Source organism: Cetorhinus maximus, chromosome 20 (genome assembly GCF_964194155.1).
Source record: "Cetorhinus maximus chromosome 20, sCetMax3.hap1.1, whole genome shotgun sequence".
Lineage (NCBI taxonomy): Eukaryota > Metazoa > Chordata > Chondrichthyes > Lamniformes > Cetorhinidae > Cetorhinus > Cetorhinus maximus.
This window is the reverse complement of record NC_135898.1, coordinates 14,911,659-14,924,612: the sequence shown is the minus strand read 5'-3', so window position 1 is coordinate 14,924,612 and position 12,954 is coordinate 14,911,659. Positions and strand designations below refer to the sequence as shown.

General features: G+C 45.6%; 1 protein-coding gene across 2 annotated transcripts in view; it reads left to right on the top strand.

Moving 5' to 3' along the window:
- Positions 1–1,701, top strand: part of LOC144694887 (fibroblast growth factor receptor 1-like) — a 92,465-nt gene extending 90,764 nt beyond the window's left edge. For both annotated transcript variants that reach the window (XM_078565618.1, XM_078565617.1), the window contains exon 17: positions 523–1,701. In XM_078565618.1, the coding sequence (XP_078421744.1) occupies positions 523–699 (177 nt within the window). In that variant the 3' untranslated portion in view covers positions 700–1,701. The remainder of the gene's footprint in view (positions 1–522) is intronic.
- Positions 1,702–12,954: the final 11,253 nt, after the last annotated feature.

The window sequence follows — 12,954 nt, the reverse complement described above, 5'->3', positions numbered from 1 at the left end:
GGGGTCAGCCATGGTAACCTCCGGCCTGGAAGGACAACAGCCATTAGAAATGAAAGCTCCAAGTGTCGGAGGAGTTGGGGGGTGCTTTTCTGAGGCTGGGAGAGCTGAAGGGAACATTACCCTGTCCATGACCCAAATGTACTTTGACGCTGACACTGGGTGAAAAAACATTTCCATTCACCACCTTGTTGAAATAATATTTGGCTTGTGGAAGGGAATGTAGAAAGGCATGTTTTCAGTCATCTTAAACAGAACGTTGCAAAGAGGAATCTAAGTAGATGAATTATATAGCTGAGAAAAGGAGGAAATAGAAAGGCCATTTATAGAGAGGCCTTGTAACAGTCTGGAGGATGTGTGGTTACAAATCCTTCAGAGTTTGGTTGACTTAGCCAAGCCCACTTCAAAAAGCCTACAATTCAGACTTCCAAATATATGCCCTGGTGGAGCCTTTTAGTTCCTGGCTAGTCAGGGTGTTTATTTGGAGATTTTGTTCATGATTTATTTTGTCTTGATGGGTTGCAGGACTACCTGGACCTGTCGGTGTCCTTGGATCAGTATTCACCCAGCTTCCCGGATACCAGGAGCTCCACGTGCTCTTCCGGTGAAGATTCGGTCTTCTCTCACGACCCTCTGCCTGAAGAACCCTGCCTTCCAAAGTATCCGGGACACATCAACGGAGGCCTTAAGCGGAAGCACTGAGAAACGGTCACCTTGTTTCAGTCCAGTAAAACTCCTGAGGTGTCATTTCATGAAGCCACTATGTTATTCACTGAATCGAACCTGGTTTCTCTACACAGCCACTTGTAGTGGCCTGTGTATGTTTTGAGGTTATTGCCATCTGAGGTTGCCCATCATTCTTAACCAACATTTATCAATTTTTTTTTAAAAGCCACGAGTCATTCCTTGCAATGGCCTCATCAATCAAAATCTTTCTGCACCTACCAGGGAGGACTGGCATCGTATGAAAGCCTTCAGGAGCTGGACTTTGAGAGTTGTAGTCTGGTTGTTAAGCAGCTTGCCCACCCTGCTCTTCTTCCCCCTCCCTTTCTCCACCCTGTGTCCCCTCAGTCTACAGGTAGCCCCAACATGTGAGGTTATCAAGTTCGAAGCAGCCTCATGTGTACAGATGCGTTCAAACCAGTGGGCTTGAGGAGGTGTACAATGGACAATCGAGGAAAGATCTCCGCTTTGAGTGGAGAGTCTGATGCCTTTTAGCAAGGACCTGGAGGGATCTTCCATTTTCACCCAGCTCCTGTGCGCTCTTTCACTCTGCACTGCACTAGAGTCACTGACTGCTCCTCCCTGTGTCTAAGAGCTGGGATTCTGGTAGGGGACCAATGGACACAAGGTCATGGATTAAATCCCGTGCTTTGTAAAACTGAGAACTTAATGCTGAGTGACAGAATGCAGAAGACAGCTCTGCTTACATTGTAAATATAGCCAAATATGTATAAATATAAATATATTTACATGAAATGTTTTTTGTAAAGAAAAAAGGTGGTTACCAGGATATGTACCTGTAGGGATTGACTTATAGATATCATGATTGTGTCCTGTTCTATGCTTGGGGCTTTCTACATACTTTCTACATGAAAGAGGGCTTCAGTGATGAGGGCGTTCTGGTATGAACTTTGAATTTGCCATAAATAAATGAAATAAATTGGACCTGAATCTATATCATGGGACAGCAGAGAGATGGGCTGAATGTCACACTCTGAATTGATTGATTGGGCCACAGAGTTTGTTACTTGACCTGACTGTGGATTGAAGAGCAGCCATGGAATTCATGTTTTTAAAATATTGGTTTTCTCCACTTGGGGCTCTTGGATATTCCACGTGCTACTTATATCCCCAGCTGAGAAGATAGGCAGTTAATAACAACTCACATTTACATAGTGCCTTTAACAAAAACATCCCCTGTCAGTTACCAGACCTCCGTGGGCACCCTGGTGCTTGTCTCAAGTGTGGAGAGAATCGGATGCAGAATTGCCCTGCCTCACTCAAGGACCCCGCTTGGAACGTCCCCCCCTCCCTTCACCCCACTCGCCCAGCCCCTGCTTGTCTCACAGTGAATCTCTTGTCCTTTATCTCTCATCCTTTCTGTGCTATTGCAACCATGTTCTCTAAGCTCCCATTGTGCTGCTGGTGATATTGTATCCATCTCTATTCATTGTGAACACACAAGTCCCAAGAAGGAAGTAGCTCCGGTGATGTTCTGGGAAAAGCCAGGTCCTGCTCTTGATTCACAGTGAGTCCCAAGTGCTCAATTGCCACGTGCATTGAAATAATCAATCTCTTGGAACCGACAGTGATGAATGCACTCACTGATCTCAAACCACTTTGAAAAGGCACAGCAATAGGCTGAGGGCCAACTCCATTCCTCTGCCCCCACCCACACCCACGTTGCAGCAGCAACTGTTGACAAAGGACAGCCAAACTACCTGCCAGTTTTAACATACCTGCGGTACCCTCAATGTGAGTACATAGGCACTAATCTGCCCCAGCGTACCTCATTGGAATGTCACCCTTGGTGAAGGAGCTGAGACAACTATGGAAAGCACCAGGGGCCACAGCTAATGTTCTCCTCATTGCCAAGTCCAGGCAGCCACTATGCAGGTGGGGCCAGCAGCAGGAGCCCTGATATTTTCCCCAGGGAAAATCAGTAAACACAAATCAGACTGGGAATCAATGCTGAAAGGGCCTATTGAGTTTCATGCCAGGTGTTTTGATGTTAAACACACCTCTCCCATTCTACAGGACAGTCAGTATGAAGTCACTCGGGAACTTGGTAAGTAGAGGTAGCCAATGCCATGTAACTGAAGTTGTTACAGACAGGAATACACAGTTCACTTGTGTTCATGGCTCCCAATAACATTGCTTATCATAGTCACCAGCCACAGGGCAACAAAAATAAAGCACACTAAGCAAAACTTGGCAGCTAAGTTTGTGAGGAGAACGGGATGTATAGCAGCAGAACATTTGTGAATGGAAGCAGTGTACTGCATGTGCTCTCAGCTGCTACTCGCTGATAAAGAAGCTGGAAGGCTTTGCCAGATTCCAAGCCCTTGAATTGAAACCAGTTCACTTCAGCCCATAGGTGGGAGTGGACTGGCTGATATCTCATTCATCTCTCCTCCCTGTTCCACCCCCCTGCTCAAGCTGAGGACTACTCCGTGAGTCAATTGCCCAGAACAATGATTGTGGATAAGATGCACGTGATCTTCAGTTGACTGCAATAACTTGAGTGTTCACATTTCCACGCACAGTATCAGCAGAATCACACACCACAGGAAGAGGCCATTTGGCCCCATTGTGCATGTACTGGCTCTTTGAAACGAGCTATCCAATTGTTCTCACTCCTCTGTTCTTTCCCATTTGACATGCAAATGTTTCCTTCCCAATTCCCTTCTGAATTGAATCAGCTTTCACCAGCCTTTCAGGCAGCGGGATCCACATCATGACACCTCGAGTTTAAAAAAAAATGTTCATTTTTCCCTTCTGGTTCTTGTAGCAATTATCTTCAACCTGTGACCTCTGATTACTGACCCTCCTGCTAGTGGAAACAGATTCTCCCTATTTGCTTTATCAAATATATATATCACTCGGTGCATACTTGGCTTTGTACCCCTACCTCACTGCCCCAGACCCAGAATAGTCCTTGTTCCATTGATCCACTGCTAACAAGAGTTTTTTTTATTTATTCATTCATAGAATGTGGGTATCGCTAGCTAGGCCAGCATTTAATGCCCATCCAAAGTGGCAGTGAGCCACTGCCTTGAACCGCTGCAGTCCATGTGGTGTAGGTACATCTACAGTGCTGTTAGGGAGTTCTAGGATTTGGACCTAGCGACAGTGAAGGAACAGCGATATATTCCCAAGTCAGGATGGTGAGTGGCTTGGAGGGAAACTTGCATCTGCTACCCTTGTTCCTGTAGGTGGTAGAGGTCGTGGGTTTGTAAGGTGCTATCAAAGGAGCCTTGCTGAGTTGCTGCTGTGCATCTTGTAGGTGGTACACACTGTGCCACTGTGTGTCGGTGGCGGACAGAGTGAATGTTTGTGGATGGGGTGCCAATCAAGTGAGTTGCTTTGTCCTGGATGGTGTCAAGCTTCTTGAGTAGTGTTGGAGCTGCACTCATCCTGGCAAGTGGGGAGTATTCCATCACACTACTGACTTGTGCCTTGTAGATGGTGGACAGGCTTTGTGGAGTCAGGAGGTGAGTTACTCACTTCAGGATTCCTAGCCTCTGACCCGCCCTTTAGCCATATAAATATAGTGGCTATGAGTAATTGGGGGATGGGGAGGGAAACATGGTCAAAGGGAGAGGATAATGAGGCTTTCTACCCCAGTCTTCAGTTAAAGGGTGCCACATGAACTGTATACCAATGTCGTAAAGGGAGCTGTGCTGATGATGTTCGTTTCACATGTAATTAAGATGGATCTTGCCTGAGCTGATTTCTCCCACTGCCAAACCCCCATGTATATTGTGTTTTAAATGTAACTGAGGACCATGACAGAGGTGATGGTGATTTGACCAACCTCCCAGCCAGCACTGTGGGTCAGCATTCTCTGCTCTCTGTGAAGAATCTGAGAGGCATCGCACCTTTGGGTGCCATGACGATGTGTTGTACCTAAGTCAAATTATGTGCATGAGGTAAACCTGCTATTACCTAATTTATTGTTTTTTTTTTAAATAAAAAATGAAATGTTTTTTCTTTTTTATAAATGTTTATGCCAGTTTTAAAGTTGACCTGTAGTTATTCTTATATTTACCTTTTTTTGTGATTAAATTCCTTTGAACATTTTAGTTGCCTTTATTTTATTTTGTTGGTCTGTCTGTGAGCTTCTTTTGGTTTTCTTTCAGATTCTGCACTTGCCCCCACCCCCACCCCATCGCTCTGTGTATTTTGCGTGTAACAGGAGTTTCTTATTCCTTTGAAAGCAATTACAGAGCAAGGCCCTCCTGTTCGTGTCTTCGGTAACCCTGGACCCCGCACCTCATTCTCAGCCAACAGAGCAACCTGTAGCGCCACCTACATCCTTCTCAACAGCTTGCAGCCTTGAGTTGACCCCACTCTTGGATTTTTTACCCCCCCGTCCCTTTGATAGTTTGCCCAGCATCCAATAGATCTTGGTATGCGGTGGACAGTGTGAGCAGGAAGCTGAATCCTGCCTCTTACTGTTGCATCGTTGAGTTAAGTCATGGTATACGGTACCAAGATGGAATGTAGGAAAAAGAGTAGGCCACTCTGCCACTTGCGTCTCTTCCAGCATTCAGTTAGATAATGGTTGCTCTCTGTCTGTATACAGAGGTTCCCAGGCCCGTGTTGCTGTCAGCCACCTCTTATCGACTTGTGGCGGTTGAGTGTTCATGGCAACGTCACTTTTTGATCCTTCGATGTCGGCTCTCCCTATCATTGTGAAGCAGATTTCACCAAGTGTTGGATCATTCACCCACTAACAGGGGATGTGAGTTGGGATTAGAACATCCTGAGACAGCTTAGCTTTACCCTGCTGATGATTGTGTCGTTGCAATAATAGTCCCGCTCAGTGCGGGAAGAATTGCAGGTTTAGACATTTGGTGGATGTGCTTGGCTGTGGAGCCAGTGGTGCAGAGCTACCATCGGTGGGATTATCACTGAAGGCCACTCAGTCAGAATGTCCCCTAAATATCTGCAGGTCAGGATAGTTTGGCAGATTAAGATTTCATCGTTGAAAGATTGAATAGAAGAGGTTTCAAAGAGAAACCAGGAGAACCTTGTGCACACAGAGATCTGTGAGGTGGTGGAATTCACTTCCAGGGTCAGTAATGAAGGGAGAAGTTTTGGGCTGAGTTTTCTGGGCCCCCTGATGGCAGGATTGGAGACAGGGGAGCTGGGATGGGACTGCTCCCCAATTCAATGTTGCTCAGAAAACTTTCCAGGGAGCCGGGGAAATGGATCAGCTGCCTGTAGAAAGAATGCAAGCAGCCACTAGGCATATTTAAGGCCCCAATTAGGGGTGGTTTAGTGGACTCACTGGCATTTTTCTGACAGCAAAGCAACCCCTTGGCTACACAGGGTGGCTACGAGCTCCACGGACGCCCCATACCCCAAAGAGGGGGCCCTTGACAGCAAAAGCCGCAATTGCAGCCCAAACACTACTGCCAATTTTGGGTCTTGTCTCCACTCAGAGGAGTCTGCCTGCTTGGTTGCTCTGAATTTTTAGTTTAACTTTGTGCCACTGAGCATGCCCCCATTTTGAGATGCCCAGTTGTCCCCTACCGGCTTCAGCAGTGCCCACCTCTCTCAGAGGACTGGCGGGGCTCTAGAGTTTCAGACCCTTTGGGTTCTGGTGATATTCGGGGACTGGTGATATGCAGAGCCTGCCCACTTCTCCGTATAGAAAGTCAATTAGGAGGCCATCTCCAGGTCCTAACTTCCCTGGCCTGAACCCCATTTGATCCTAACGTCTAGGTCCAGGAAATCCTGCTCTAGGCCGACATTGATGGTGAGATTGGACAGATGGCTGAAAGAAACAGGGATCGAAAGATTATGGAGGTAAGATGGGTAAATTTAATTATTCTGCTCACCTGAAGGGTAAACACCAATGGCCTGCTTGGTATTGTAACTTTTCTGTATGTGTGTATTTATTGACTTCGTAATACTTAATGTCCATTGTAAAACTTGGTGACAGAGCTGTGATTGTCCACTGAATTCCAAGGTGTTACAACAGAGCAACCAGTTGATCAGATTCTGAAAGTTACTCTTCCATATGTTTTTTTTTAAGGGGAAGTGAGGTGAACTATCAACTGTTCCAGGTGACAAATATCACTGCTGGCATGTGGGCCACTTTCAGATGTCAGGTGCAGCTGCAGCAGACTCCCAGTGTTGTGGCTCTGTAATGTAGCTGCCGGGAATTTTCCTGTGCTGATATAATGAGCAACCCGATGGCCTCTCCATGTGAGACTGGCAATCAGTGCAAGACTTGTAGCATGGGCTTGCAGTGAGATTCCTCAAAAGTTATTTAATAAAGGCCAATAAAGTACAAGAAGAGCAAAGGGTTGAGGCAACTGCCCATGAACCTGTTTGAGATGATCAGAAGGTTCACTTTGGTAAGCCAAACGGTGGTTTGGCTGTTCATATTTTTGTGAATGGACACTTTTCTCAAAATAAATAATTCTGTGGATTTGTTTGAAATGATCCCTTAGTTGTGACATTCCCCAATGCTGCTATTGGGTGGGAGGTGGCTGTTCTCTTCGCTCTTTGGATTCCTTATGCTGTATGTGATTCCTCAGCTGAATGTGTTGTCAGGCAACATGGTGATGAACTTCTGCTTTGGCCACTTGCTGACCTCGCTGAGACAGATACAAAATTTACTTGCGCTCTGATTCTTTTCCTGCCCCCCTCCTTTTCTAAAGGAACATGTCCCTTAACCAGGCAAAAACAGAACACTTAACTGGAATAACAAAATAAAGAGGATAGCATCTAGTCCTCATCTGGGGTGGGGGAAAATTTACGGTGTGTACAACCTGTCATGAAATGATAAAGACACTTGTGAAGGATGTATTGAAAATGTCGCTTGCTGCAATGGCAAAATCTCCCATCTGTCCTGCTCATCGGTATTGTCAAGAAAGAGTCCTACTGCTCAGACGCACAGTACAAAGTGTGCATAAGTCAAACACTGGTGTGATATTGTGGTTATGTTCTAATCCTTTGCTGGAAAGATAATTTTGTCAATGACAATGACATTTGCAGCAAGAGTAAGATTGGGAACCTAATACTCTGGCCCTCCCTGCACACACACAGTCTGTAGTTGTGGAGAGCACTGAGCTGCCCAGTGCAAGATTCATTGTCAGTCATAAAATTCACAAAAGGATGAGTTTTTTTATAGGAAGAGTTAACTGCCTGAAGACCAAAACTACTTTTCAAACTTGAATCAGATCTTGCCTTCTCCAATATTCGCTTTATAACCCCAAAATTTGTTACAATGTCTGATGAGCCTTTTGTAACTAACAGCACTCTTGGGTGTTCCAGCACAGACTGGGATGGTTTCTCAAGCTATTTCCCGAAGTCTTCAGCACAGCAGCTGACATGACAGCAGTAATCCCCCACTAGAGGCACTACTGAGGGGAAAGAGAAGGCCGAGGGGTAAAAAGGATATAGAGGCATTAGAGAAAAGTGCAAAAAGGATTGACAAGGATGATCCCAGAACTGGAGGGATATATGAATCAGGAAGAGCTGAACGCACTTGGGCCCCCATTTCTCTCAAAGTGACCTGCTAATGAAAGGGTGGACATGGAGAAGATGTTTCTACCTGAGTGGAGATTTAAATTACAAGATAGTCACCAATAAATCCAAAGGAGAATTCAGTAGAAACATCAGAGTGGCTAGAATGTGGAGCTCACTACCATAAGGAGTAGTTGAGACCAGAATAGATGTGTTCCAGGGGAAGCTGGATAAAGACATGAGGCAGAAGTTAATAGATTTTTTTTATTCATTCACAGGATGTTGGCATCGTTGGCATAGCCAGCATTTATTGCCTGTTCCCTAATTACCCTTTACCCTTAAGGTGGTGGTGAACTGACTGCTTGAACTGCTACAGTCTGTGCTGGAACACCCAGACTGCTGTTAGGTAAGGAGTTCCAGGATTTTGACCCAATGATGGTGATGAAACACTGATATATTCCCAAGTCAGGATGATGTGTAATTTGGACAGGAATTGGAGGAAGGATCCTTGTCCTTCTAGGTGGTAATGGGTTAGATAAAGAGAAGTGGGAAGAGGCATATGTAGAGTCAAAGCACCAACATGAATCAGTTAGGCTGAAGGACCTGTCTCTGTTATGTTCGCTCAATGTACTGGTAATCCAATGTGGCTTCGATCTAGGCCTCTCTGTCAAAGCTGCCAACAGCTAAAAGTGGGGAGGGTGATGAGGAAATGAATTGATTAAGGGGAGGAAGTGAGCAGGGACCAGGTGTTTTCCCGAAACAGGAGGGCAAGGAATATGGAGCCAGGGAAAGTAAATGGAGTTGAAGCACGTACCGGCCATGATCTAATTGAATGGCAGAATAGGCTCGAGGGGCTGAATGGCCTCATCCCGTGAGACAGTCTGTCTAGTTTAAAAGCAGCACTGGCAGAGGCTTTGATACAGGACGTCTAGTGCCTTGCCTCAAGGAGGGGACTTGGAAAAGTGAAAAAGAGGACATAAAAAGCCAAGGACTCGCAACTTAACAAGGAGTGGGCTGCCTTCAAGAATCGTGAGTGAGAAGATTGTGACAGAAAGGTCACGGTGTTTCAAAGGGATGGAGCATACAGCAGCTGGCAGGTGATACAGAAGGACTCAAGTTGAGCTGTGCGTGTGTGGAAATACCCGGACAGAGGGGAGAAAATGGGAAGAGGCTGCGGTAGACGTGAGGAAGAGTAAGCTATGTCCTCCATCCACTGCCTGGTTATATCGAGGGTTAAAACTGATGCAGATAGTCAGCGTCTTTAGCTCAAATGTGCCACTTCTCACGAACCTGCTTGTTGATGAGGCACTTGTTTAAAATTCGCAGCAGGAGCAGATTAGATAATGTTGTTTGAAACCATTTATCTGGAGCTGCCATTGCACAATGGGAGCTGGATCAAGTGAATTAACAGTCTGTTGCTGTATGGATATTTATGAAGGTGTTTTATCATGTTTACTAGTTAATGTTCCTGTTGTCTGATGGTTCAGAGCAGGTTACCTAAAGGCCAATTAAAAATGATAATGCAGCGCTGACAGCAAAACTATTTCTCTGTCCTTGTGGTGAGAGCCTGTGAAGCAAGTTAACATTTTATTTACTGCAATTGCCATTTGCCTGACAACCTCAAGCGGCCTTGCAATCAATTCCACCAGCTGTCCGTGTGCACTTAAAGTGCGTCCCTGGCCTCTCTTTTTTAAAAAACCTCCTTTTGGGCTAAAAATCAATCTGTTTATTTATGTTTTCCTTATTTTAAAAGGTTGCAAGTGTGAGCCATTCATCTCCCAGCAGACGCACAGTGACTTGTGTCAACAGGGTCACGACTGCACTAATACTGTTTGAGGGGAGCAGGAGATTGACCAGACAGCTCACCTTTTACAAAGGAAAGGAGTGAGGTAATGTGCAAGTGTGAGCCTGATATTCAACCACATGGGGCATCACGCAGAGAAGCTTAATGCTATCGCCACACAATAACTTGTATTTATATAGCCCTTTTAACCTAGTAAAATGTCCCAAGGTGCTTCACAGGAGCTGCATTTAGATGCTGAGCCGAGTAAGGAGATATAAGTATGTGACCAAAAGCCTGGTCGAAGAGTTAAGTTTTGAGGAGAGGGGTTCAGGGAGAGAATTCCAGAGATTTAGGACCTAGGTAGCTGAAGGCATGGCTGCCAAAGGTGGAATGATTAAAATCGGACCAGAATTGGAGGAGCGCCAAGATATCAGTGGGTTGTAGGGCTGGGGGACATTACAGAGATAGAGCAGAGGGAACACACTGGCATGCACACACTTTCCAGCACGGTTCTCTGGATAGCAGTCGGGAATCGTCTGCTGAACAAACCCAGGATCATCGAAACCATTCTGAGCCCTTCTCCCCACCCCCGCCCCGACTTTACCTGCTGCCATGCTGGCTGAGACCCCCCCCCACAGCTCCCAGGCCAGTTGAGAATGAACACAAAACTGAAGCTGGTGGAAAGCTCATCGCCATTCTTCTTCTTGTTTCCGTTCTCCAGCTTGGGCTAAGGTCCCTTGGTGGCGTTGATGATACATGGACCCGATGGGAGGTTTTCAGCCGTGCAGATTTCCAGTCAAACCTCAGTCTATGCTGCATTAGCCACGACAGGAGCTGGAGTCCCTGTGTGTTGTCAGAGATGGGAATCAGAGCTATAACACTGGGTAGACATTGCTGATCTCAGTGAGACCGCGCCCCCCTCCCAACTAGATAGCATGTTTCTGTGGACTTAGAGAGGCCAGAATCAGGGGAGGACTGTGCTGGCGCCCATCAAATGGTTAAATAGCTTGGTGATATTCATTGGCTAGATGGGAGATGGTACCAGCGAGTCTGACTGCCCAATTCAGGGGGGGAGCAGAAGAGCTTGGACCCTAAGTGAAGTGAGCTGGGGAGAGGGACTGAGTTGTGTAATTGAAAAGGTGAAGATGCTGTTAAGACAGATTATCGCGTCATTGTGGACTTGACACCCGGAGCGTTTTACAGAATCCTTCGTGTCAGCTGCCTTGAGCTGTGCTCCATGACACGCATTGGAAGCCATTGGATCCTCCCAGAGGGGGCTGAGAGTGACAGATTTCCCTCAGGTTAACCCACGAGATGTACCCTCTGCTCATCAAAACACCTGAACATGCTTTTGTTGCTGCATCTGGCTGTGGGGGTCTTGTTTGAAATAACAGAGCCTTACCAAGGCTCATGGAAGCTGTATGCTGTTGGGTGAATGCCATCGGCTTCAGTCAGTTTTATGCTGTGGTGTCAAATCACCAAATTGAAAGGACGGAAGGAGACACTGTACTCCAGGAGGGGAAATTGCTTTTCAAAGGAGCTGGCGGAGACTCGATGAGCTGAATGGTGCCTGTCCATGCTGTACTAATCCATGGTTTATAAATGTTGGACAGGATTATGGGGCCATGTGTTGTTCCAGTGCAATGTATTATTCACGGGGGTGAAGTTCCTGATAAAACAAGCAACATGGAGTTGAACCACTGGGAGGTCACACATTGAAACCACTGTACCCTCAGCATTGGAGAGGAAGTGACGATTTCATAGCTGGCATTGCACCTTTGCTAGGATAGCCAGTGACCCTAGCCTGACAGGACAATCAGATGTTTGGATGGCAGGTCTGGACAGGATCGACATTCGTAATGTGCTTGAAAAGCCAAATGGGGTCCCACATTGTGAATGGAAGGAGCGTGGAGAGAAAATTACAAGAACAGTGTGGCACACATTTTAATTATATATTTGTCCACAAATTTGTGTACTATATAATATATGTACAGTCTAATTATATATATTATGTAATAACATACTCTAATTACTGGGAATCACAGACCTATATCATTATATGATAAATGCAACATTCCTTGATGATCTATATATACATCATATAATGCACTCTGTATTATAGCCCTGTATACTCTGCCCACAACCTTACTCGCACTAAATCTCAGCTAATTGCCAACCTACATTGGTTCCCAGTCCGGCAATGCATTAATCTTAAAATTCTTCCTGTTTTCAAATGCTTCCGTGACCTTTGTAACCTTCTTCAGCCCCTCAGCCCTCTGCAATATCTGCATTCCGTTATTTCTGGCCTCTTGAGCATCTCTGGTTTTAATTGCTGCACTATTGGTGGCCATTCCTTCAGCCTGGGCTCTGGGCTCTGAGCTCTGGAAGACCCTCCCTAAATCTCTCTGCCTTGCTTTCATTCTGTAAGTAGCTCCTTCAAATCTGCCTCTTTCGACCATCTGCCCTCCTATCTCCTTTTGGTAGCTAGGTGTAAAATTTTGCTTTCTAAGACTCCTGTGAAGGTGCTATAAAAATATAAGCTGTCACTGATACTTAAGGGAATTGAAAAGCTAAATTTCTTGAAATTGAGAGAGTAGGACAAGGGGACACGTAAAAGGTAAATTTAGAATTGATAGCAGAAATTTCTTCTTCTCTTCATCTTCATCTTCCTCTGCTTCAAATGATTACCTATTTTTTCTTTAGAAGATGCAGTAGTGTCTAACTGGTTCAATCCCCAAGGCAAAACATTCTGTGTTCCAGCAACTCTGTATGAACGAGAAGCAGCAGAAGTGTCAAATGCTTTAGAACTCATCATTTTTGACTTTGTGTGCTTGGCTACAACTTCCAGACACAGTCAAGAAGGGTGAATGAGGAGTTTTTGAGGGATCAAACTTACTGAACAGAATGTAGTGTAAATAACATTGCAGATGACTGTGTGTACTGTTCTGAGAGAGGGGAGGACAGGC